General features: G+C 39.2%; 2 protein-coding genes across 2 annotated transcripts in view; one reads left to right on the top strand and one right to left on the bottom strand.

Annotated features, from left to right (window-relative positions):
• Window positions 1-443: 443 nt before the first annotated feature.
• Window positions 444-6,805, bottom strand: asb3 (ankyrin repeat and SOCS box containing 3). The gene is made up of 9 exons (XM_017703325.2): window positions 5,684-6,805; window positions 4,616-4,774; window positions 4,400-4,512; window positions 4,152-4,284; window positions 3,667-3,844; window positions 1,580-1,786; window positions 1,199-1,468; window positions 873-1,006; window positions 444-704 (listed from the first exon to the last, which is right to left on the bottom strand). Exons 1-9 carry the CDS (start codon window positions 5,880-5,882, stop codon window positions 535-537), a joined length of 1,563 nt encoding a protein of 520 aa, XP_017558814.1. The 5' UTR covers window positions 5,883-6,805; the 3' UTR covers window positions 444-534.
• An 8,240-nt stretch (window positions 6,806-15,045) lies between these two features.
• myo15b (myosin XVB) overlaps window positions 15,046-25,427 on the top strand; it is a 34,790-nt gene continuing 24,408 nt past the window's right edge. The window contains exons 1-23 of the mRNA XM_037543972.1: window positions 15,046-15,301; window positions 15,607-15,671; window positions 16,568-16,631; window positions 16,829-16,938; window positions 17,029-17,103; window positions 17,942-18,035; window positions 18,142-18,245; window positions 18,350-18,413; window positions 18,538-18,651; window positions 18,780-18,941; window positions 19,565-19,678; window positions 19,790-19,848; window positions 19,966-20,089; window positions 20,381-20,476; window positions 20,667-20,798; window positions 21,044-21,169; window positions 21,354-21,431; window positions 21,558-21,706; window positions 21,854-21,899; window positions 22,771-22,895; window positions 23,059-23,173; window positions 23,411-23,586; window positions 25,000-25,090. Of these exons, the coding sequence (XP_037399869.1) occupies window positions 15,050-15,301; window positions 15,607-15,671; window positions 16,568-16,631; window positions 16,829-16,938; window positions 17,029-17,103; window positions 17,942-18,035; window positions 18,142-18,245; window positions 18,350-18,413; window positions 18,538-18,651; window positions 18,780-18,941; window positions 19,565-19,678; window positions 19,790-19,848; window positions 19,966-20,089; window positions 20,381-20,476; window positions 20,667-20,798; window positions 21,044-21,169; window positions 21,354-21,431; window positions 21,558-21,706; window positions 21,854-21,899; window positions 22,771-22,895; window positions 23,059-23,173; window positions 23,411-23,586; window positions 25,000-25,090 (2,535 nt within the window). The 5' untranslated portion in view covers window positions 15,046-15,049. The remainder of the gene's footprint in view (window positions 15,302-15,606; window positions 15,672-16,567; window positions 16,632-16,828; window positions 16,939-17,028; window positions 17,104-17,941; window positions 18,036-18,141; window positions 18,246-18,349; window positions 18,414-18,537; window positions 18,652-18,779; window positions 18,942-19,564; window positions 19,679-19,789; window positions 19,849-19,965; window positions 20,090-20,380; window positions 20,477-20,666; window positions 20,799-21,043; window positions 21,170-21,353; window positions 21,432-21,557; window positions 21,707-21,853; window positions 21,900-22,770; window positions 22,896-23,058; window positions 23,174-23,410; window positions 23,587-24,999; window positions 25,091-25,427) is intronic.

Genomic DNA, 25,427 nt, shown 5'->3' with positions numbered 1-25,427 from the left:
AATTCTGTGCTGTATTTTAAATACATGGACAAGGCTGAATGTATAAATTTTGTTATGACATAAAGCGAAAAAGCTTTTAACAGCGTGCAATGCACTTCCACAAAAGCCATGGAAATACTGTAAAAAATAAAATGATAAGATGACAAAAAAATAGATGTGTCCAACTGAATGGTCATGCCTCAGTCCATAATTAGCATTGGAAAAGAGTATGCATCTTTTGCCTGTGTGACCTTGGAGGCAGATAGAGAGGAGAGCTGCTGAGAAAGTGAAGGGAGATAACGAGGCAGACCAAAGACTTGAAGCAGAGGTGAATTTCAACTCCAGCTCTGTCTAAAGGCTGGCTGTGTAAGAGGAGAGCGAACTTGAAAAGAAAATGAAGGAAATCATCCTTTTTCCTTACCACATCTTTTGACTTCAGTGTAATGAAGCAAGCCAGAGTCCACTTTCAGGAGATGGTTATTTAAGTTTTATTAGAATATGTACAAAATACTGCTGCGGAACAAGTAAGATCAGTTAATTAGCCCTAACTGTCAGTCAGGCGGGCGTGTAGGTGTAGGCACTGGAGATGTCATTGAACTGGAGGTAGTCCTGCAGCAGTGTCGGAACAGGCAGCTGCTGAACAAAGGAGGATTTAGACAGAGCATCGCTGCCCACTGCAGCTCGTACTGCCAGTCTACACAGATGAGTCAGAGCAGGAACACTCTCTGGAACACAGAGAAAAGCGATTACTCTACCATGGCAACGGACTCACATACCACACAGAGCTCTTTTACTGGATATATGTGAAAAACCCTAATTAAAGGGCAAAGGTAACGTTAACTTCAGAGGAGAGACAAGGCAAGTGTCGAGTTTTTTTTAATAACAGTATTTACCAAAATGCTTCTGTGGGGTCCAAGTTCCCTTTGCTTGACGGCGCGAGAGAATCTGAAGCATTGTGGAGGGCAGAGTCTTCCAATTAATAAACTCCAGCAAGAAATTAAGTACCCTGGTCTCTGCCTCTTCAAACCTGCATACAATTAAAACACCACATGGGAAATACTACACATGAAGAGGAGGGGAAGAACAAAATTTCTTCCTAATTTGTCTCACTGTAAAAGTAAACTGCACTTCCCTTGTTTTTTCCAACTTAATGTAAATAAGATTGGTGTTGATTTACATAAATCATCATGTAGTGCTTTCCTGCCCTTCTGCTTCTTACATTTTTTGGTGAAGGAGCAGTGTGGGATCCAGGCCTGCTTTGAGCAGCAGGGGGAGCCAAAAGGGAGCACTGGGCACTTCCTTCACTGCTGCCTGGACCAGCTCCTCCAGATGGTCCTCCTTAGGGAGGCCAGCGTGCTCTAGGATCAGGGGCAGATGTTCAGGTACGTGACCCTGAAGTGCAAAGACATATGTGGGCATAGTGACATGCGCCCTAGCAGCCAGCAGCATCTGAGTGATCTCTCGACTCTGGTGGCATTCGTTGTCCAAACTGAGATGCATAAAAAATAAGACACAAGATAGCATATAATATTACACAATACCACAGAGAACGGATGAAAATGCATGAACTTTAATTTTTTACACATGTCTGAGTTCATACTTCCAAGAGTTGCACCACAGAGCCATGTCCAAAGGGCAGCAGTATCCAAACTGCCTGCAGCTCTGGGCATTTGGACTGTAACCCTCCCTGAGGAGAGGACGAAGACTGTCCGCTTGACCACTGAGCACTGCGAGATACACAGGGCTGACTTTCCCCTTACCCTGGTCACAGTCCCTGCTTGTCACAGAGATCAGTTTCTCCAGAATACTGTAGGGAGTAACACAGAATGAGGATTAGGATTAATGTGACAGCAACAAAACAAGCCAAACAAGACTGGACATTTTTCTTTGGTCTCATCTGAGATACAATGATTAAAACATTCATAGTTCACACAACCAGTCATACACCACAAACACATTACATTAACATGTAGCCATATAAACACACATTCACTCATACAAAGGACACCGGAAAGATATTTTATAGAGATTCTTTTTGGATGCTAGTGCTCTAAAACACCAGCCAGAGGATAGGATCACTCAGTATAGCTACAGACATCCTGTGCATAGTTGCCAGACAGCCTTTGCTGTTTACCAACTATTTTTCTTGTTGTTTTAACCATTCTAGGTAACTGCTTCCTGTACTTTGGGCAAAGATTTACAAGCCATATGGTAGGGATGGGCAATGTGCTATATATTTTCATTATAATTGTGATAAACTACATCACAATATGCTTTCCTAGTACACAGTAGTTAAAGAACACTGGCCTGCATCATTCATTACAAAGAGGTCCTGTTTATTACCAGTGCAATATGCTGACTAAAAACCATTTTTTAGCTATTGTTACAATTTATCCATTGTAACTCATTAAAAGTACAAAAAACAAAAATGATATACATTATTTATCAAGAAAATGTATTCAAGTACCATATTACATATGGTACATACTGACCCCAAACCTTTTCAGTTTCCTGAGTATTTTTTTTTTCAATTCCTAGATCCTTCAGTTATTAGTGTTGACTGTTTCATTGCAAAGAATAAGTGACGAAACAAATTTCTAACTGTTAAAGATAAGCTACTTGGTTTGATCTCAAAAGGAATTAGCCTTAGTTAGTCTCTATTGTAAGATTCCCAAACTCATCAGTGCAATTTCATCATAAGTTTTTGATTCCTTTTAACTTCATGCAAATGCAAGAGTAAGCAACCTTTAACACTGATGTATAACTTCTCAAGAGACCATATCAAGACTCATGGCTATACTTATGAAGTGTGGTACATACTCATTAACGGAACCTAAATTTCATTTTACGCCAGTAGTAATTAGTATATAATTGTCTTAACTCAAAGAATTGAGATTAGGCATTATTTAGGCATTCACTGAGACACATAAGTAACAAGAGTAATGTTGGTGTATTTTTTAGATATGTAGCTAATTCTAAAGTGTTTATCATGTATACTACCAGAATACTTGTTTACATTTTCAATCTCAAGAACAAATGTAGCTTTGCATGACTCAACACATGATTCCATGTCACTGCAGACATTTGTTTGAGTAAACATAGCTAGGAAGTAAGATAATTAATCAGTTCATTTGGCTACTTTATGCTTGTACTTTTATAGTTGCGTGATGAACAAAAAAGAAAAAGCAAAAAAAAGACAATTTAATCGTTAATCATTATTATTTATGACAATTAAATATCAGCTAAAATGATCATGACAGCCCTATTCTGTTGCCAGACATGACTTTGCTTTCCCACTATTTAAAAATGTTTATGTAAAAATGTTTATAGGTGACACAGTTGCAATGTGTCCCTAGCCATCTTGAGAGTATGTCTAGAGGACCTGATTATGATAGAGATTCAAAGGTGTTTTTCATACATCCTTATAAATAGTCCTTATAAATAATTTCAAACAAGCCCGGCTTGAAATATGTACCCTCAAGCAGTTTAACACCAGCTTCTCCTGAGTAGGAGTCTAATCTAGAATCTGTTCCTGTAATTCAAGTGCACATGAACAATTATGATTAAAATGCATGATCAATAATCTGATCCTAGATCAGTCCTACTGTGAAAAAGCTGTATGAATTTGGGACCAGGTAAAAATGGTCACACATATTCACTGCTGCATCACTGAACTGGCCATCTTACCTGAGCCGACAGAACTGGGCTGCAGCATGGATAGGAAGCTGCCACTGATCTTCGTTGCAATAGAGGTTTGGATCAGCTTTATAGGCCAGAAGAAGCTCCACACAGGATAAATGGCCCTCCTGAGCAGCGATAAACAGCGGGGTGGCCAGGTCTTTTGCCTGACAATCTACATTTGCGCCTGCAGGATTTATAGGCGAATATCATTCATATTGGCAAATTATTATTCTTCTTAAGACCTTTTCTTCATTCCCACCTAAATTGCTTCTGCATGCGCATAACTCTTACAAGTCCTTTGCTGAACGATACAGCAGCATATAAAAAGTGGTTTTTGATGTCATGTAGAATAATACTATAGTGCTCTAATAAAATCTACACTTAACATTAACCACAGTAAGCAATGTGAGAAAGCTTTAAACTTGCAGCCCAGTATATGCAGAGCAATACATGTAGAGCACCTGAGTTAATCATTAAAAAGGTAACCTCACCAGTATTTGCAAGGACCTCTAGACACTCATGACGTCCATACTGTGCAGCAACGAACAATGGTGTGATCCCATAGTCATCCACAGCCTCAAGTGAACACACACTCACCAGGAATTTCACAATCTCTGTGTGGCCCTGGGAAAGTGGCAAGAATGACTTTTACTCTGCTTCTGCTTTCTATGCCTAATAATTCAGTTGTTTACTATGTGCCAAACGACTTTAACAGTTCTTAGAGGTCTCTAGTCAGTACCTTGTAAACTGCCTGATGGAGACAAGACCAGCCAGAGGTGGAATGAGTTCCATTGACCTCTGCTCCTTTACTGACCAGCAGCTCCACTATTTCTTTATGCCCACCATCCACAGCTTGACACAAAGCAGGAAAAGCAATATACTGAAGAAGTGAATTATATACAACACAAATTAACTTGACAAGTGAGCTATATATGACCAAAATTATTTATCTTACCTGCAAAGAGAGGGCAGGAGAGGTCATTGGACATCTTATTGATATCTGCACCTCCCTTTAGAAGTCGGTTAGCTGCACGGATGTGTCCGTTCTTTGCAGCGAAATACAGAGGTGTTTCAGAGTTGTGTGTGAGAGAGTTGACGTAGTCTTCAGAGCTGGCTGATAAGAGAAGAAAAACTTGTGATTATGCAGAACATCACTGTCAATGATCAAAACCTTTTATAAAAAAAATTTAACTTTTCAGGATAACAAAAACAAAAATATTTTATCTCATAATAGAGGCTTAATAACCTAATAGCACAGAATTTAGGAACTGCTAATCTAGCACATTAAATTTAGCGCTTAAGTCTCAAGTCCAAAGAAATGCATGTGTTTATCTTCTTATTGGAGAAAATTCTATTTAATTTATAGACAATAACTATATTTAAATGACTACAACATTAATCTGAAAAATGAGAATTAGATATTTTCCGCAAATCGTTCAGTCCTAGCACACAATGCATGTTTTATCCAGTTTAGACAAAAACATCTTGTGTGAAGATTATCTCAGTTACAACCTATGACTTATTAAAATCTACTATACATGCATCCAATGGTGGGTGTCAACCCCTGACTTAGGGCTCACAGCAAAATTTCAGCTTCCTACTAGTATTTGCAATATTGCCCTGGTGTTCATGTGTGCTCATCTCGTACTTTCACTACTTCCAAAAAGACTAAAACGCAGCATAAAGCTGTTTGGGTTTTTTGTATTGTTGATAGCTCAGTCACACTGTTTCACAGGACCGCCACTTATGATATGAACTATGCTTGACTTTGCCTTATTTTGTCTGGGAATAAAAAAATAGCTGAAATAAATGTGTATTATATCGGTATGTTGTACTTTTCACAGTCAAGACGCTTGACTTAATATATCGAACTGAACACTGACTTCCGAATCGAAAATGTATCGAACCTAAAAATACGTTACAGCCCTGCTATGCACAAACTGGAGTCAAACGGATAGCCGGGGGTCGGGGTGTTGATTTTGGTAATGCGGCCAAGAAAAAATCTCAACTACTCGCGTCTCACCAGCAGCGTCGAGCAGAAGACGAACACACTGTGCAGAGCCAGAAGCAGCAGCTTCGTGTAAAGCATTCCAGCCGCGGTTGTCTTTCACATCCACCGAGTAGCCTCTTCTGAGGAGCTTCTGAACCCGCCGCCCATCACCTTGTCTGGCCGCCAGTGCCACGGCTGAGCAAGTGTCCTCGTAGCACTCGGTGAAATCCATCACTAACCAGTGTTACTGTCCTGTCAGCTAACGTTACAAGTTAAACTGTGACGAGAAAACTGCACTTACACGAAAGACAACGTCCTCTACCATTAGCAAAAATTCAGTTTTAACATTTTAGCCAAGTGTGAGAAAAACCCAAAGTGGACGTATTTAACTAGTTAGTTAGTTAACTAGTTATCTAGCTAACTCAGTTAACGAACTAGCTTACTAAGTCAACTTTACACCGCATCCTTGTCCAAGTGGTGCTGGGAAAATTCAGGTTTTAGGGGTCATAATATAATACATATTAATATAAAGTACCTTTAAAAGCTGGGTTAGCTCGCTAGGGAGAACAAACTTTAAAAAGCAAACTAATTAGCTAAACTAGCTAACCTAAGTGTCGCAGTCTTGTCTAAGTGATGCCAGCATAACGCAGTTCTCAGGTTTACATGCTGCGGACTGTTGTGAAGGATGTTTGACAGCTAAGCTAGCTAGTCGATAGCCGGTGTCCGCTATATGACTTTTAGCTAGCTAGTAAAACTACATAGACAAATAACGCGAACGGGCACCAGCCGCTTAACGCAGTTAACCTATCTGAATCCTTTATAACTGCATAAACATCAACTAGCTATGTGCGTACTGTTATCTGCCTAAGCTAACACCTGCAGCCTCTCACCTGACTGTACACAAACTGCCGGACTCATTGAATGAGGCACCCAAGTTATAATAACGTTAGTCCCAATACAACCCAGGTAGGTCGGCCTTCTTCAGCGCAGCTGAACCAGGATCAGCGGTTTGATTCGTCTGTTCAGCCTCATCCGCTGCACTGCAGGTCGATAAAACTGCTCTGTGATCAGACAGCAGGCAAAGGTGAAACACACTTGTGAAATCGAGTAACGTTACACTGAGTTGAAGAAGACCGTTTTCCCGTGGTCTTTAGAAGACGGATGTGGAAAAAGAAGCTTCAAAATAAAAGCCACTACACTAAGTGTGTGTGCCGCAGAAGTGCACTACATGTTCAAAAGTGGAGAATGTGTCTTGCTGTGTTTGTGTTGTTGTCTGTATTGTAGTATCTTTAAAAAATATTGGCTTTCAGTAGCTTAATATTGCAATATTATAACAATAACAAAACACAGTTACATAGTATGCGCAATATACATGGCAAAAGATATCAAATTTTTTCACAGTATAGTAGAGATGCTCAACAAAGAGCAGCTCATGGTTTGTGTTCTGTCCGCATAAAATGGCTCTCCATTGGAGAGATTATTTCATTTAATGAATATTTTTAACAGCTGTTACCACCATATCAATGGAAATTGATATTTTTATAAGCTATTAAACTGCTATGTAATTGCTTTACTGTATATTTAAGTGTTGTGATCCTCTTTCCCCCTCCCATTCTTAACCAGTTTAACTTTGGCTAACCTTGCACTCAATTACTTCACCTTACATACACTGCACTGCTGCGGTCAGAACACTACTGTTTACATGTGTTACTGCACAGAACACTGCAGTTTACATCTATTATTACATAAAACACTTCTGTTTACATCTGTTACTGCACATACCACTGCTGTTTACATCTGTTACTGCACAGAACACTGCTGTTTACATCTGTTACTGCACAGAACACTGCTGTTTACATCTTTTACTGCACAGACCACTGCTGTTTACATCTGTTACTGCACAGACCACTGCTGTTTACATCTATTACTGCACAGAACACTGCTGTTTACATCTATTACTGCACAGACCACTGCTGTTTACATCTGTTACTGCACAGAACACTGCTGTTTACATCTATTACTGCACAGACCACTGCTGTTTACATCTATTACTGCACAGACCACTGCTGTTTACATCTGTTACTGCACAGAACACTGCTGTTTACATCTGTTACTGCACAGAACACTGCTGTTTACATCTATTACTGCACAGACCACTGCTGTTTACATCTGTTACTGCACAGACCACTGCTGTTTACATCTGTTACTGCACAGAACACTGCTGTTTACATCTGTTACTGCACAGAACACTGCTGTTTACATCTGTTACTGCACAGACCACTGCTGTTTACATCTGTTACTGCACAGACCACTGCTGTTTACATCTGTTACTGCACAGAATACCGCTGTTTACATCTGTTACTTGCAACATGCACTTTATGAACAGCTGCTCTACGTACTTGTACATATGCACATGTAACTTCAATTTTTCTTTCAACTTTGCACATAAAACTTTTTTACTATTGTTTTTAGTGTTATTTAGTATTATATTTTCTAGTATTTTCTATTTTCTTCTAAGATTATATTAAGATTATATTTGGTGAATGGAAGAACAGCAAAGTAAGAATTGTACAGTGAACATAGTAAGCATTGTACAGTGTAACTGCCTGTTCTGCTGTGCATATGACAATAAAACTCTTGGATCTTGAATCTTTGAATCTTTGAATATTTTGTTAAAGATAGAAGGAATAATTATTTGCTGAACCATACAATAATAAAAATAATCCTTCTTTTTATGACACTTTTCATGCTAGTGGCATCTCAGTGTGCTTTACAAACAGGTGACAAAGCTAAACAGTAACAGAAATCATGATTTGTGTTTTAAAATCATGTAAGACAATGACAGATCAAATTAAATAGATAGATGCCAAGAGACGCAAAGTTTTAATTAAATGCTAAGTTAAAGAGACACATATTTAAATGTTTCTTAAAAGTGAGCACTGAGCTTGACTGTCTAATAAAAGGTGGAATTCAGTTCCACTCCATGTTTTCTGTATTTTACAGAGGGTATTTGCAGAAGGCCAGTATCTGCAGATTTAAGATCACATGCTGGAACATAAACAGACAGACATTCTGTGATGTCTGGGTGCTTTAAGGTCATTTCAAACTGTAAAAACTAGTAGCAGACCTTTAAAATCTATCCTAAAAGAAAAAGGCAGCCAGTGCAGTTCTTTTCAAACAGGAGTAAGGTGTCAAGAGCCAGCTTCAGTCACAATCACTGTCTGCAAACAGTGTCAGATATTCCTGCTGTCAGGTCTTGCCTGACGTTGCTGACATGAATGGATTTAAGCAGATACTTTTATCCACAGAACTTACAATGGTAGGCCTATATTGTATTCTGTGTCTTATCCAAGGACTCTTTTGGTACAGTAGTGGCATTTCTTCCAGGACAGGGATTTGAATCTTGGCCCTTGTGAGATCTACAGTACCTTCCTGTAGAGTTTAAGGCTGCCTTTAACACCACATACTACTGTACAATGCATTCTAAATTAACAAATGTGCTGCTTATGGTGGTGTACTATTTTGACATACCAGAGGTTCCAAACACATTCTGCAACACCACTAAACAGGGCAGCAGAATGTTAGATGCAGATTGAAACTAAACTCTACAGTATAGGTTTCACCAACAGGTCCATGTGTTCCTACTGCTGGCAAAAGTTATTTTCTGTATTTAGAAGCTTGTAGCCCCCCACCTCTCAGCTGACTGAGAACTTTATCACAGAGTGCTAAACGCCTGGAAGAAAATGAGAAAAAGTTATTTCTGACCCTGTATAAACTGAGAGCTAAACTTTGCCCAGCGTTTTAATGATGCTGGAAATGACTTGTTCCAAGCTGGCCTCTATCCAGGTGTCAGTAATTACAGAGATAAAGCACTGTATGGGATACACCTCTTGATGGAAAATAACATGAATGCAGTGTAAGACTACCTATATACCATATATGTAGTGAGTTGTATATCTTATATTAATGAGAAGGAACCAACTGATGTCAGGCTGCCTTTACACATCATTCTGTAGGTGATTCTGGTTTTCTCAGTAGGTTTCATACATGCACATGTTTGAACTGATTCAATGAGCAGGTGTGAAAAACAGTGCACTGTTTCACTGTGCTGTTATCTTTATGTAGGAATAAAAGGATAAAAAGTTTATCTTTATGGTAATTGTCTTCAAGATGGTGACTTGTTGATATGTTCATGTCCAAAGCAACTGTGCAGTAATTGCTGTTTTAGAGATGTAAATTGTATAGGCTAATGAAATTCATTTCTCTGTTGTTGTTACAATATCCTCTCTGAAACCTTCTTTCCAGAGCCTATAGATTATGTATCCTACTTAGATAGGCTAGTGGAACTGTTCTGAAGGAAAGCACATTTAATATGTTCTCTCTTTTGCTGTGTTATAAAGCAATATCTTGGGCTGTAATAGAGTACATGACTCTGTGAGCAAATAACATAATAGCTTACTTAGTGAAATATGACAGTATAAAATGGAGAAAACGGAGGCCTATGGAGAAAATAAATAAAAACATACAGTAGCACAGCCTATATATAATGAACCAAAGAGGTTCAGTGACCTTCATGACAGGCAAGAAACTGACCTTTAAGAGTAATACAAATTGTGTCATGGGATTGCAAAATCATGGACAGCCTCATCTGGAAAGTATGTATTGTAACTGGCCAAATAATAATGGAAGTAAACTGTCGAATGCCCTGAGAGGCAACTTATTAATGTCTGAACTGTATTTTCAGAGTGTGCCGCTTATAGTCTGTGGTACAGCCTGTCAGGAAGTTTCAGGTTTAGAAAATTCCCTGTGCAAAGAGTGGTTCTAGGGTCAGTTATCATACATGCATGACTAAGAGTTACATAATCTATTATTGAACATCACTTTGTTCTGTAATTGGCTATGCACAAACACTTTGCTGACATCTGACTCCATAATCTGCCTTTTTTCTAATTGTCAACCAAGGAAATGAGAATGACCATTGATCAGGAACTTGTAATACATGAGTTATGAAATATTATTTAATGCTGCTGTTTTATATGTTAGTTAGAACTGCCTTCCAAACAGTGGCTTTTTTGAAGGGATGTAGACCACATCCACTGAATTATTGAGCACAAGAGTTCTGGACAGTGTCCTAGCTCACCATTTCCCGCTTGTTACAACAAAGTTTCAGTTGTTCAGTATTCAATAAAGGGTGATCAATCATTAATCAGACATCATTTTCAGATACTAAATTAGCCTTTTAAAAACAAACATGTAGTTACATATTGCCACTGTTTTATGTTTGTTTTTGTTAAGAATTTAGCACATGTTATTAATTTGAGAACATATATGTTCATTGGACCATTGTACATTGCACATTGTACAAATTAATACAAAAACAAATACCAAAGTAAGCAGTCTTGGAACACTGACTCTAAACAGTTACTCTAAATTATAATATACTCTGTCATTATAAAGCACACAGATATGTATTCAGATGTTTCAGAATGTGAACTTTATTCAAAAGTGATTCACAAAATAGGCTAATATATATATATATATATATAGATAGATAGTCATACTGCATATAGCCATTTAAAATGTAATTTGTTTGTATTTATAGTTTTGAATTCAAGAGCATAAGGTTATTGGACCGACATATATTTTCTCAGAAAAACATAAGCTGAAATCTTCTGTTAAAATCATAGGCCCTTGTAAAATCCTTTAGCTTGAATTTTTTTTAACTTTGGCCCTTTTCATCATTTAAAAAATTTTTGTATTTGCACTCTAAGCCTCACCTATTGCTACATACATAAATGGTTCTTTGCTCAGTTACATGGTTCTTCTCTATGATAGAAAACCTGTTGTAGGTTGTTCCTTAAAGAACTGCTTTAAAATGGCTTTATACAATAACAAAGAGCTCTGCTATTATTATAAGTCAAATAACCTGGTTTTGGTAAAACATAGAACCATTTTTGCTCAAAGCGTGTAGCTGTATAAATATTAAACTGAAGCGATACTTGTTGTAATAAATAGTAATACACTCAAAACTTTTATTCAGCAGTGATTTCCATCTTGGTTCTATAGTCACCAAGTAATGCAGTCATTTCACAGACTCTTGTTCAGATAAAATTACCTTTGCACTTATTTGAAGCTGCCAGCTTGCTGATGATCCTCTCTATTACTTTAAGTTGCTCTTCAAGACTCTCTGCCTGTAACTTCATAGAAAAAATGCATTATAAGAGAGGACCTTATATAGATCTTTAGAGATTCACTAACGGAATTTTTCTCAACATGTCTGTCCCTATGACTCCCTCTCTCATGTATCACCACCTTTTGTCACTCCTTCAGCACTGCCTCTCACCTTTCCAGTGTCTGTTCACCAGCTGCCGATATGAATGGGTGTATAACTATATGGGCTGCCGTGCAAACATGAATTATTAACAGGACCCCTCGAGCGTGCGTACTTGTATACTCGCATCAGTTTTGGAGAAACTGCATAGGTGTTTGTGTCCCAAAGCGAGTTCAATCCTTGATGTGTGTCAGTGATACCAGCAGCTCAGGACAAGCAGAAAGACCCCTGCCACGCCTCCGGTGCAACTAAGAATACAAGTAAGTATTTCAGTACCACACTGACATAAGTCACTCTGTTAGGGATCAATGTGAATTTACAATGTAAACAGAATTTGATTTGAGGTTTATCACAAAGTAGATGTTTTTGTATTTTAAGGTAATGAAAACAGCCCTTTTTATTGTAAAGGATTTTATGTATATGCATATGGAATCTTAGCATACAATGTATCATAGGCATCTAACTGCATCAAGTAATGTTTTTTGATGACTGCTTTTACCCAAGCAGTTTTATATGCAGGATCCTGAGCTAAATGACTGAAACCCAGTACTAATGATGACCATTAGGTCAGGCACACCTTTCACTTTAGATGACAGACATGACACATGATCTTGTCCACCTCCTAGTATGGGTCTCTTTACTGCTTCAGTTCACTATTTCAACACATAAAGGTTAAAGGAAAGACACTGTAAACTGTACGTATTAACAAAGATAGTCATGGTTACATGTTTAAAAGTTTTGATGTCTCACAAATATGTACAAATCTGCAGGTTATAAAAGAAATGTCCTGGCATCTGGAAAACTGAAGAAGAGAACAAATCATGCAAATTTAATTCTACATTATGTCTCCTGCTAAATCACCAAGAAAGGGAAGAGGGGGTAAACAGAAAGTGGAAGAAAACAAGAATGAAAAGGAAGTTCAAATTACAAAAGCAAGGAAGGCAGGGTCCAAAATTTCTCAAGACGTTACTGAGAACAGGACTGGGCGAAGAAAAGGCAAGGGTGGTGAAGAGAAAGCTAAAAAAGCAGATGTAGTCAGTAAAGGGAAGGCCAAAAAAGATGAGAATGAAAATGGAAAGATAGACCAAGCCGAGGAGGTTGAAGATGAAGAAAAAGCTCTGAAAAGAATAAGAAGAGGGAGACAACAAAATGGCAAATCATTACCTTCTAAGGAGACTAATAATGGAGTCACAGGGAAGGCAGGCAAAGGTAAGGCTGTCAATAGCAAATATAGTTCAAAAGCGTCCCCAGCCAAAACAACCAGCAAAACGCTTGAGAAATGTGCTAAAAGACGAGGTGCTAGGATAGTGGACTCAGAAGAGGATGAATCTGAGACTGAAAAAGAGAAGTCTGAACAACAGAGTGATGTGTCTAGTGAAGAAGAGAAAGAGGAGGAGTCAGAATATGTGGAAGAGACTGCGGAGACAGAGGCAAGTAAAGTGAGCAGTGAGGAAGAAATATCAGACACAGAGATCAAAACAGGGAAAGAGGTGAAGGATATAGATGAATCTTCAGAAGACAAAGTCAAAGATAAGCCTAAGGAGGAGCCCATCAGTAGTGAGGAAGAAGTAGAATCTCAAGAGGTGATCAACGATACTGAAGACAAGCGGGAGGAAACTGTTGTTCCATCCAAAAAGCTTGACATTACATCACTCCAAAGTCAGGGAGAGATGCTGAAATCTAAGATACTACGTAAGAAAGAGCCTACTCCTGCAGAGAAGCCTAAGGAAGACTCAGTACCTTCAGATGAAGCTCTGATAAAAAGGATGACTCTCAGTAAGACTGATGCAGTGAAGGGAAAGTCTCAGATCCTGCAGCTGGCTGGCAAAACAAAGGCAATGAATAAGAAAGAAGAGATCCAGAAGGAAGAGAAGGCAGTGGCTCCATCCAAAGGTTCCAAAACATTGCTCAGGAAACAGCCTCGGATGTTATTTACAATGAAAGGGAAAGGTAAAAATGATGGAAATAAAATAACATCTAAGGAAGAGCAATCAGTCGATGAAACAAATGAAGAAACTGTAGATAAACAAAAAATAAACATTCAGTCTGAGAATGTAAGACTGACCCTAGGAAAAGTAAGGATTGCGTCTCTGAGATCCAAGGCAAAGAAGAAGAAAGATAATGAAGAAACTGCCACAGAAACAACCGAGACTGAAGAAGCAGCAACTTTAAAGCCAACCGAACGTTTGCTAGCACGCAAGAGGGGAATGAATACCTTGCGCCGTGTCTCTGGCTGGATTCAAAAGAAGATGCCCAGGAACATCAGTGTTCGAAGAAAGCTATCTGCGGTCACACAAGCGATTGGAATTACAAATTGGCTGCCTGCTTTGGTCCTGAAGAAGAAAGATTGCAGAACAAAGTCCAAGAAGAGTCTTCTTCGCCACAGGATGGCAATGAAGATGGCTGGCAGCGCTTTAAAGTCTAATAAGGGTTCCAGAGAAGATTTAAAGACAGAAGAGGCAGCAAATACCCAGGATGACTCTGCTGAAGGCCTGGGAAATGTATCTGATGAAGCTTGTTCACCTCCACAAGATCCAGAAGAAAAAGCCAACTCAGGTGATGCCAAATATGCTATTGTCTTCCCCAGAATGAACAAAGTTGGCAAGGCCAAAGACACTGCTGTTGCTTCTGATGGCACTAGTACTGGCAGTGATGCCTCTCCAGAGCGTAAACCGCCAAAACCTGGTGCTCGTCTGGTGCTTCCAGTGAAGCCAGACTTCAGTCTGCTGAAGTCTGTTAAAAAGACCAACACTACCAGTCAACCAGAGAGGAATGGCAACTCTGTAGAACAAGTGTTGGAAAGAAGACAGGACAAAACACCAACATTAAACAGCAAAGATAGTGCCAGTGTCTTGCAAGCAGCAAAGGGAAAACTTGGGGGCTCACATGTCAATCTTACTAAACTGGCCAAGCCTCTTCTAGGAGGTGGTGGAAGTTTTGGGCAAAGCAGGAATGGGGAGCGGAATGAGGGAAACCAAGCAGTCCTCTCTGCAGAAGCTGAGCTACGAAGAGAAGGTTTGGGGCCATCATTTTATGAAGAGGAAGCAGACAGAGAAGTGGCTGAACTTATGGGTGAGGATGTTTTCCCTTCAAATATGGATCTCCACTGGGCTCAGAATCACCAAATGAGTGGTGATCCTCAGGACTGGCTTCGCAATGAAAATCTTCTGCCACATCAAACCATAGAGAAGCTCACAAAGTGGACTGTGTACCAAGATGATGAACATGCTCAAAAAATTCCCATCCACAATGGCAGGGGCCCATGGGAATCAGAGGATCCTACTCAAAATATGTTGGAGGACAGACTCAACAGCTCTCAGGTATAAAAAGCACCTGTGTTTGGTTATAAGTAGCTTATCTTCAGTTAATGAGCTCTGTGTTCAACTTCAATACATTTGCTCTTTATCAGTGATGTTATCACACTGGCTAGTGTTGCATGCATGGAAACTACAGTGTTTCTCTGTAGTTTGCTGAGACAGCTCATACTATACCGTACAACAGAGTGTGTGTGTGCCATACCTGCTGTGCTTGTTTGCTGTTGTGCTGCTGCAAGGTCATGGTGAGTATGAGCTGATATTATCCACATATCTCACAGAAATCTACTGTTCACCACTCTCTACTCCAGGTTCTCATGCCAGGAAGTAGCCAGGCAGTGGAGGTGGATGAAGTGGAGGACTTGTCACAATTGCAGTGAGTTACAACAACCCTTTCACCTGAAGGTTTTTTTACTATTTTACTATATCAGAGAATGAATGTATGTAAGATTTCATTGTACTGCAAATGGTGCATTGAAAAATATATTTTTTTATAAACACTGTACGTTGTACATTTCGGTCACACTTTACTGGAACCTTGCTACATAAAACTCATGTAACTATGCCATGAACAAGTCATGCACTGCTGTCGGAACAAAACCTTGCATCTACAAAATGAGAATTTTGCTAGAGAAGGAAAAATCATACTTTACATTTAATGTAAGTCAATGGAACCTGACTGTTTCCAAGTAATTTCAAGCCATTTCTTTTGGTTCATTCATCATGCAATTTACTCGCAATGTAAAGGGCAGCATTCATTTTGGAGATAAAAGCTTTTGTTTTGACAGCAGTGCGAGGCAATTATCAAATTCTGTCATGATTTTGTTCAGTAATTTAGCAGCCATGTTATCATTAGTGACAGTTATCATGGCAGATGCCTTAATGTTTGATGTCATGACAGTTTATGTCACACGCTAATTTTTTGCTGTGTACTCTACTTAGCCATTGTGACATCAAACATTATCACATTATAACAATTACTGATAATGGAAATATGACATTGTTATAAATTACTGGATGTAGTCCATCATGACAGCTCATGACACCATATGACATCTGCCACAACATATTCATGGCAGAATTATGTCAGGGCTATGTAGCATACATGAGGTCAAGAGAATGTTACATTTTTATAGTAAAGACTTAAAATTTGGAATAAATTTGAACTTGTATGAATATTTCTCTACAAAGCTTATTTACTTTTAATAAACTGAAAATGTATAATGAATTTGTACGCCTAAGCTCGTTAACTATACCCATTTGTGTTTGCAGAGAAGTGAGTGAGAGTTCAGTGCTGCTGAACCTGAAGAAACGGTTTCATCGGGATTCCATTTACGTATGCATTAGCTTTCCACAACAATAAGCTACATGACCTCGCTCTGGTGTAGTTTTTCCATGTCTAAACTGTGTCAATAGCCTCTCTTTTTCCAAAGCAGTGTCCTCACAACTTGCGTAATCTAACCTGAGGTTTTTGAAACACTTACCTGTCTTATATTTTCACTTTGTTCTTTTTTGTTTTACTGATCACAACAGACGTATATTGGCAATATGCTGTTGTCAGTCAATCCCTTTAAGCCTCTGAATATCTACACAGAGGAACTGAGACAGCAGTACCAAGGCAAAGAGAAACACAATAACCCACCGTAAGTAGTCACAGTGTGTCCCTTTGCTGTCCACTTTACGGATGGCTGGCTGTGATAATATGTTTGACTTTTGCTGAATACTATCTCTAGCCATGTTTACGCCACCGCGGATGCTGCCTTTTGCCAGTCCCAAAACTCCACCCAAGAGCAATGCATAGTCATAAGGTGAGAGATTCCTATTTTACCAACATCCAACAGTAAGGAAACATTAATACGTGTGTCTGAGGAAATTTTTGACCATTCATCCAGAAGATCATTTGTGAGATCAAACATTAAAGGTGAACGAGAGGGTCTAGATCGCAGTCTCTGTTCTAGTTCATCCGAAAGGTGTTTGATGGGGTTCAGGTCAGGGCTCTGTGAGGGTCAGTCAAGTTCTTCCACACCAAACTCACCCAGTCACACGTTTATGGACCTTACTTTGTGCACTGGGTCACAGTCATGCTGGAACAGAAAATGTCCCCCAGACTGTTCCGACAGTTGGAAGCATACAGTTGTCCAAAATTGGCCTTCGTCTGCTGAAACATTAGGATTTCCCTTCAATAGAACTAAGAGGCCTAGGTCAACCACTGAAAAACAGCACCATAGCATCTTATCTGTCCTCCACCAAATTTTACACTTGGCACAATGCAGTCAGGCAGGTAACATGCTCCTGGCATTCGCCAAACCCAGTCCATCAGATTGATTGACTTGGGTGGTCTACTGCCTCGTGGCTAAGCTGTTGTTGCTCCTAGGGCCTTCCATTTCGCAATAATAGCACTTACTGTTGACAGGGGCAGGTCTAGCAGGACAAAAATTTCACAAACTGACTTGTGGCAGAGGTAGCATTCTGTGACAGTGCCATGTTTAAAACCACTGAGCTCATCAGTATGACCCATTCTATCGCCAATGTTTGTTTATGCTTAATTAGCAGAAACACCTGAATTCAACAATTAAGAGGTATGTCCCAGTACTTTTGTCTATATAGTGTGTCATGTGCCTTATTAAGTATAAATTCTCTTTACAGTGGCCAGAGTGGATCAGGAAAGACTGAAGCAGCCAAACTTATTGTCCACTACCTGAGCTCCATGTATCAGGGTAGAAATGACAACATCCGTCAGGTACTGTGAATAAATCAAATGTACATTTCTATAGTTTTCCATTCTGTTCTTGAGAAGAGATGGGCTGAAAAATGTCTTAGATCTCTGTTGTCTTTTTTTTTCTTAGCCAATGGATGTCTTACCTATATTAGAGAGCTTTGGTAATGCCAAAACTATACTCAACAACAACTCTAGCCGTTTTGGCAAATACCTACACATACACATACGGCAGTAAGTACGGCAGTGACCTTTTTAATATGTTTTGCATTGTAGCTCTAAATACCCATGAACATTAATGAAATGTGCATGATTCAATTCTTTTAACTTTTTGTCAGAGGTGTTGTTGTTGGGACTTCGCTGTCAAAATATCTCCTTGAGAAATCACGAGTTGTTTTCCAGGTACATTTGTTCTACTTCTACAAAGCATTCAAATTTTATAACCTAATGATCATGCTGTATAATGTTATGAATATGGTATAGGTATGCTGTATTGAATCCAAAATAAGTCTTCTTCTTCCTACAGGCCAATGAAGAAAGGAACTATCATGTTTTTTATGAGTTGCTGGCTGGGATGAATCAATGGGACAAGCAGGATCTGTATCTGCAGGGAGCTGAGACTTACTACTATCTCAACCAGGTTTTATTATGGTCTTACTGTGACCCTCTAGTACATATACCTGCCTCTTACAAGTATGTATACTGTGTGTGTGTATACATATTTATTTTATTACTTTGATCTTTTTTCTTTGTTTATGGATGACAAAGGGTGGTGCCTGTGAGCTGCAAGGAAAGCACGACAAGCAGGATTTTTTGCTTCTTGTGCACTGTCTTGAGACAATTGGCTTGCATGCAGATCAGATAGGCACCATTTGGGCCATTCTGTCATCTATTCTACAGCTAGGCAACATCTGCTTCAGCTCATATGAGGTTTGTTAAGTAACATACAATAGCATATGATAATCCTCTTGTGTAAGGGAGTGGAAATGAAAATATGCAGGAAGAACAAGAGTTTCCAAATCTGGATTTAAAAAAAATCTTCAAGTGTTTCTGTGCCTTCTTCTACTGATAAGACAACTCAGTGCTAGTCTGAGTCTGAAAGGGTGTGGAGCAGTCAAGAAGCCCTTACTGAGAAAAGGAAATAGAAAAAAGAATAAACTTTGCTAGTCGACCCATTTTTCTACAAATCTGGGCTATAAACTATAAACAGATGGTGTCTCCTCTGTGATATAATCTGTAAAAATTATATTTATAAAATAATACAAAGAGTGTCTAAGATTTTTGGCTTTCAGCAGTAAATTGTAAGCATATAGCAATATGTGTATGATTATAAAACATATTTTCTGTTAATTTGAGGGGAGCGTTTACAAAAAAAATGAATGAAAAAATTTAAAATTCACATTTATTTCATGCAGTTACTGATTTAGTCATGTAAATTCAGATGTAAAACCAAAATAAACCCTGGAGAATAAGAGGTTAAAAAAGTTAAGTTGTATGTGTGTGTGTGTGTCTGTGTGTCTGTATGTATGGGTGTGTATGTGTAACATTTCCAGAGTGAGTCATTTGAGGTGGCAAGGATTTTTAGTGAGGCTGAAGCTCGGAGAGTGGGTAACTTATTACAGGTGTCAGCTGAAGCCCTACAGACTGTTATTACACACCGAGTCACAGTGAGCATCATAGACACAGTTATATGCTGACACGCAAGCATTGATGTTTTCAAATGCAAATGCTCCTGGACGAATCAAAAGAAACATTTGTGTTATTGTCTCTTTCTATAGGAAACAACTTATGATAGAATCTACTGCCCCCTTTCTGTGGAAAGTGCCATTGAATCCAGGTGAGACACTGCACAAGAGCAAGATATAGAAACAAAAGCTATTTTTTCTGGCAAAATGCTTTGTGACAATGCATATCTGTGTTTTGTACATATAATATGTTGTCCATTGTGCCTCAGGGATGCCATTGCCAAAGCCCTGTACGCTGTGCTCTTTGATTGGCTGTTTGAACGCATCAATGAGTGGCTGATTCCCACAGAGATGGACAGCACTGTTGGCATTGTGGACATTTACGGGTTTGAGGTTAGACATTATATTTTGTTCTGCTGGGGAGAACATCCTTGCTCCTGGAGATCACCTGGCCTGGAGTTTAGTTATACTATACTGTATCACTCCTGATCTAGCTTAAACTAAACTCAGTTTAGAGAACTGATTAGAGAACCAAAGCTCTACAACACAGCAAGTCGCTTATCTCAAGCCCCTTTTATCTACTTCAGTTTATCACCACCCATCTCTGTAAAGGCTGTGATAAGTTATATTTGAAATTCTGGCTGCAATGTATGAATCAGATGTTTAACAGACATTTTATTACAGGACCTGGGTGTGAACAGTTTTGAGCAGCTGTGCATCAATTTTGCAAATGAGCAGCTCCAGCAATTTGTGAACAAAGCCCTGGTGTCACAAGAGCAGGTTAGCATGTGTGCATTGTGTGTTACCTTACAGACTGTATAAGACAGGGGGTTCTATGGCTTTATTACAACACTGTAATAGCACAACCACCTGATGTAACTCAACAGTTTATTACATAGTCTATGTGTGTGTGTGTGTGTGTGTGTGTGTGTGTGTGTGTGTGTTTTGATGTTGGCTGTATGTATTCTAGGAGGAATACAACTCTGAGCAGATTCAGTGGTATCCCGTGACCCTACAGAATTTCCACCCCTGTCTGGAACTCATCTCTGCACGACCACATGGCATCCTTCGTATCCTCGATGACCAAACCTGCCTTCCGCAGGTATGCACAAACTCCTGGCCTTATTATTTATTTTATTATTTAATATGAATAGTTTTCTAGTTTGTGTCTGATGACCTTGACAGGAGTAAAATGTGTGATACTCAGTCCTACACACTGAAAAGAGTACAAACTAAGACACATAACAAAACTGGAGAGTAAAGAATATCACATTCAGACTGAGTTTTCTGCTTGTCTTTTTGTATGCCTTAGACTTTATCACTTGTTCCACTCCCTCTCTGTCTCAGGCTACAGACCACACGTTCCTGCAGAAATGTCATTATCACCAAGGAAACAGCCCCTACTACGCCAAGCCCAAGATTCCTCTGCCTGTCTTTACTGTGTATCACTATGCAGGAGCTGTCACCTACCAGGCAAGCAGCTTTAGTACAATATATGTCAGTTTATTCATATAAACTTTTCATATTAATTCACCACATTACTGTCATTGTGTTAGTGTTATGTAAATGCTATGAAATCTAAAGAATGTGGTAAAGATATGTTTTATCTTTAAATATTCAGTTCACTTCAGTGTTGTGAATGTATTTCTCCCAATAGGTTCACAACTTTCTTAACAAAAACCATGACCAGTTTCGTCCAGAGGTATTAGAGCTCTTTGCACGCAGTAGATTGCAGGTAGTCAACCCAACAGACTCTGAGTTTTGCTTCTGCATACTAAATATGATCTGTGATAGCTTTGAATGGAAATGCTGCTGATGAACTGAGATAATAAGTGTTTGCTTGTGTTCATGGTGTGTGCAGATGGTATCAGGTTTGTTCCGTAAGGTACAGGAGCGCTACCTCCAGCAGAGAGACTTGGGCTTCAGAGGGAAAGGCTACCGGTACCAGGCCTCTACTGTAGCTGCCCACTTTCAGCAGTCACTCACTGAGCTCATCACACGGCTAGAGAGGTCTCCAGAACCTCATTGCCTTTGTTTTCAGTTGCTTGTGTTGTACATGTACTTTTAGTTCTTCAGTCAGATGCATTCTATTCCAAAGCTTGGCTTGGGCTTCTATTTTCAAATGTACATAATCTGTTCCTTCTGCTTTTCTTTCAGGTGTAAAACCACATTTATCCGATGTTTTAAGCCAAACTATGTCAAGGTAAGCTCTGAGCTATGCTGCATTAAAAGTGCGTCATTCATTCTGCCATGATGTCTATAAAGGGATATTGTTGTTGACATAATGAAATAATGTAAGCCCATTTTTTTGGCCTATTTGCCATAAAATATTCACGTAACTAACATTTTTAATTGGTGTAAAAAAAATAAAGCTGCACTATGTAAGATCTTTGTTAACAAAAAAGAAGTAGTATTATTGAGTCAGGAGGAAAACACATTTTAATATATGATGTCTGTTGCTATCCGGCCTTCCTCCCAGTGACAGCTGGGATAGGCTCCAGCATCCCACCGTGACCCAGAAGGATAAGCAGTTTAGATGGTGTGTGTGTGTGTGTGTGTGTGTGTGTGCGTGTGCGTGTGCGTGTGTGTGTGTGTGTGTGTGTGTGTGTGTCCAAGTAACTCTTTAAAGCCTGAAATGGTAATTTAAAAGTCAGGGATGGGAGTTTTACAGACCATGTCATACATCTTTACATGTTAATATCACACACACAGTCTCAAACAGAAAGCTCAGCTCAATGTATAGGTCTTAAATACAAAATTAACATTATACTGATAAAGGAATGATGACAGTAGTAGATCATTGTAGATCCTCGCAAACACCTTCAATAAGATTTGACTCTCTTTGAATACTCTTTCAACACGATCACAATCATCATTTTGTCCAAAGCACAACTGACATTACAAAACGTTCTTTGCACTTGGTGTACAATTACATATGTCCACTAGAGAGGTATTCAAATCCCCAAAACTTACAGAGTGCAGCTTTAAGTTATGAGTTTTTAACTTTATAGTGACAATATGCTGTTATTTCTAGGTCTTCATTAGTACTTGGTGCTGTTTGTTGTTTTGTTTAGCTCCCTGGACTATTTGATGTGGATTACATCACTACACAGTTGAGACATGGAGGAATCCTAGAGACTATTTATATTAGAAAGGAGGGATTTCCTATTCGCATCACTTTCAAGTATTTCATGGAAAGGTGCATAATTTAGAGAAGCTAATTTGAATTTTAAAAACATGATCCTAGCATACATGCTAATCAATTGCCATTTGTTAAGCAATCATCTCTTTTATCTCCTCTCCTGCTTTACTGCTGTTTACCTCTCTACCTTTACTTGTTTCCCACTTTTTTCTGGTGATAGATATGGTGTCTTGCTAACACAACGGCCTACACAGCTCTCTGATAAAGAACAGGTGGTTTCCTTGCTTGAGGTTATTGGTGCTGAAGATGGTCAGTACCAATTAGGACGGACTAAGGTACAGTAAAATGGAAGATTTCTGCTGCAACTGAATCACAAATCTGATGATTAAATATATTTTATAATAAATGATAGCCACATCCCCGCGACCCTGAGGGAGAAGTGGCTTAGAAGATGTGTGTGTGTGTGTGTGTGTGTGTGTGTGTGTGTGTGTGTGTGTGTGTGTGTGTGTGTGCGCGTGTGTGTGATAGCCACATTGTCTACACTGTTACAAACACACCATAAATTCTCTCAGGTTTTTATGAAGGAGTCTCTGTACCAGCTGGTGGAGGAGAAATGGAGCAGCACTCAGACTTGGGCTGCCATCACCATTCAGAGGAACATTCGTGGCTTTATCTGCCGACGCAACTTTCGCTTCTTCAAACAGAAAGCCATCGTCATCCAGTCCCATATTAGGGGTCATCAGGCCAGGTCAGATTCAAGAGGGCAGCTGGTGTGGAGTGGTGTTTTAGAGCAGGACAGACAAGAAAACTGAAAAAGAAAATTGAGACAAAATTGTTCATTGTGAATGACTTGTGCAACTGTGTAAGCTTCATGCACTTGGAATAAGGGCATTTTAACCTACATCCATCAGATTGATGGATACAGTAAGTGCATGACATTCTCTGAAATCATTACACATATCATCAAAGCAAATCTATAATCAGAGTTTTGTGAAAGGTTTTACTATTATTTAACATCTACATCTTTACTATTTCACAAATGAACATGCACTTACTGGCCACTTAGCTAATAACACTGAAAGACAGTTCGCTGCTTGCTCAACATGGTGTCTGTTTAAGGCAGAGGTAACACCCTTCAATAAAAAGAGCCAGTCAGCTTGTTGGTTAAGCCAAAGGTAATAAAAACCTTCCCCAGTTTAGACATGCACACATGCGGTAGCCAGAACAAAACATTATTTTAGCAAAACTGCGCAAATTATTTAAGCCAGTGATTTCAAATATCCTTTTGAAATTGTTGTAGTTTCGGGTTTATGGGTCTCGCCCCATTCAAATGGACAGATATGAAAAGGTGGCTGCACATAACCATGCAGAGGTGTTGCTTGGCCGTTGGGTGGAAAGACCTTTGGTTTGTAGGGCTTCGCAGTCCCTTTGCTCTCAGAACAGTCCATTTTTTTTGTTTTGGACTTAAGAAAATGCTCTAAACATTCTTTAAGATAATAAGATCTTCTGACTCTGGTCAATGTTGACTTGATTGCATTATGTGATTACTGCAAATATGTTTGGTGACCTTTTTACAATCTTCAGCAGTCCAGTTTCATTGAGACAGTGTCCACTGTGGCCTCAGATACCTGTTCTTTGCTGACAGGGGTGGAACTCAATGTGATCTACTGCTGTTGTAGTCCATCCACCACAAAATTGGATGTGTTGTGTGTGCAGAGATGCTTTTTTGATCTGCATTTGTAAAGAGTGATTATATGAGTTACTGTAGCTTTCCTGTCAGCTCAAACAAGTCTGGCCATTCTCCTCTAATCTCTCTCAACATCAAGGTGTTTCCCTCCACAGAACTCTAGAGATTATTTTGGGTAAAAATCTCATGAGCAGTTTCTGAGTTCAGACCACCCTGTATGGCACTGACAAGGAGCCTGTCTTAAGTTTTATTGAACTCTGAGCATTCCACATGTAGTTTTCGCTTTTGATTCATTAGCGATTAATGAGTTTGCTTTCATTCTGTTCTGCCAACCTACAACATTATGCACATGATGCCTTGGAATGCACAAATGTAAAAGAGAGAAAAGGGAAAATGCTGAAGCCATGAAGAAAATAAATTAAAAGAAAACTTATGGTCAGTTAAAGGAGTTATACTGGTCTCTTTTATTTGCAGGAAGTATTTTAAGAAACTAAAGAACTCCTTCACACAGTTCTGGGCAACTATGATGATTACCAGGAACACCATCAAGAAACGGCATTGGAGGGTAAGCTTATGATACATACTCTCCCTCTCTCTCTCTCTCTCTCTAATTCTCTCTCTCTCTCTTTCTCTCTCTCTGTCTATCTGTCTCTCTGTCAAATATGCCATATGTCACAGAGATGGTTATTATTGGATGTTGTCTCACATACACACTCCTCATTGCCTGGCAACCAGCACCAGTTTATTGCTCAGATAATGTCATAAATTCCAACCTCACCCTCCTTTCACTATTGCACTGAACTTAGTCAGATTCAGTTGCTGGAGGCGTCCTCTTCCAGATCAACCACAGAAATATACGTATGTGTAGTTACGTGTCGGGTCAAAGGATGAACTTACATCAC

Source organism: Pygocentrus nattereri, chromosome 13, assembly GCF_015220715.1.
Source record: "Pygocentrus nattereri isolate fPygNat1 chromosome 13, fPygNat1.pri, whole genome shotgun sequence".
Taxonomy (NCBI): Eukaryota; Metazoa; Chordata; class Actinopteri; order Characiformes; family Serrasalmidae; genus Pygocentrus; species Pygocentrus nattereri.
The sequence above is the reverse complement of the archived record's forward strand: the minus strand, read 5'-3'. Positions and strand labels throughout refer to the sequence as shown.

Bases quoted from the DNA above. Each gene is read 5' to 3' on its own strand.
- asb3 (XM_017703325.2), bottom strand. From the start codon at position 5,882: ATGGATTTCACCGAGTGCTACGAGGACACTTGCTCAGCCGTGGCACTG. The intron at 1,469-1,579 runs GTATGAACTCAG...TATGCATCTCAG, and splicing joins CTGTGGTGCAACTCTTGGAA to TTTGGACAACGAATGCCACC. The intron at 705-872 runs GTAAATACTGTT...TCTGTGTTCCAG, and splicing joins GACCCCACAGAAGCATTTTG to AGAGTGTTCCTGCTCTGACT.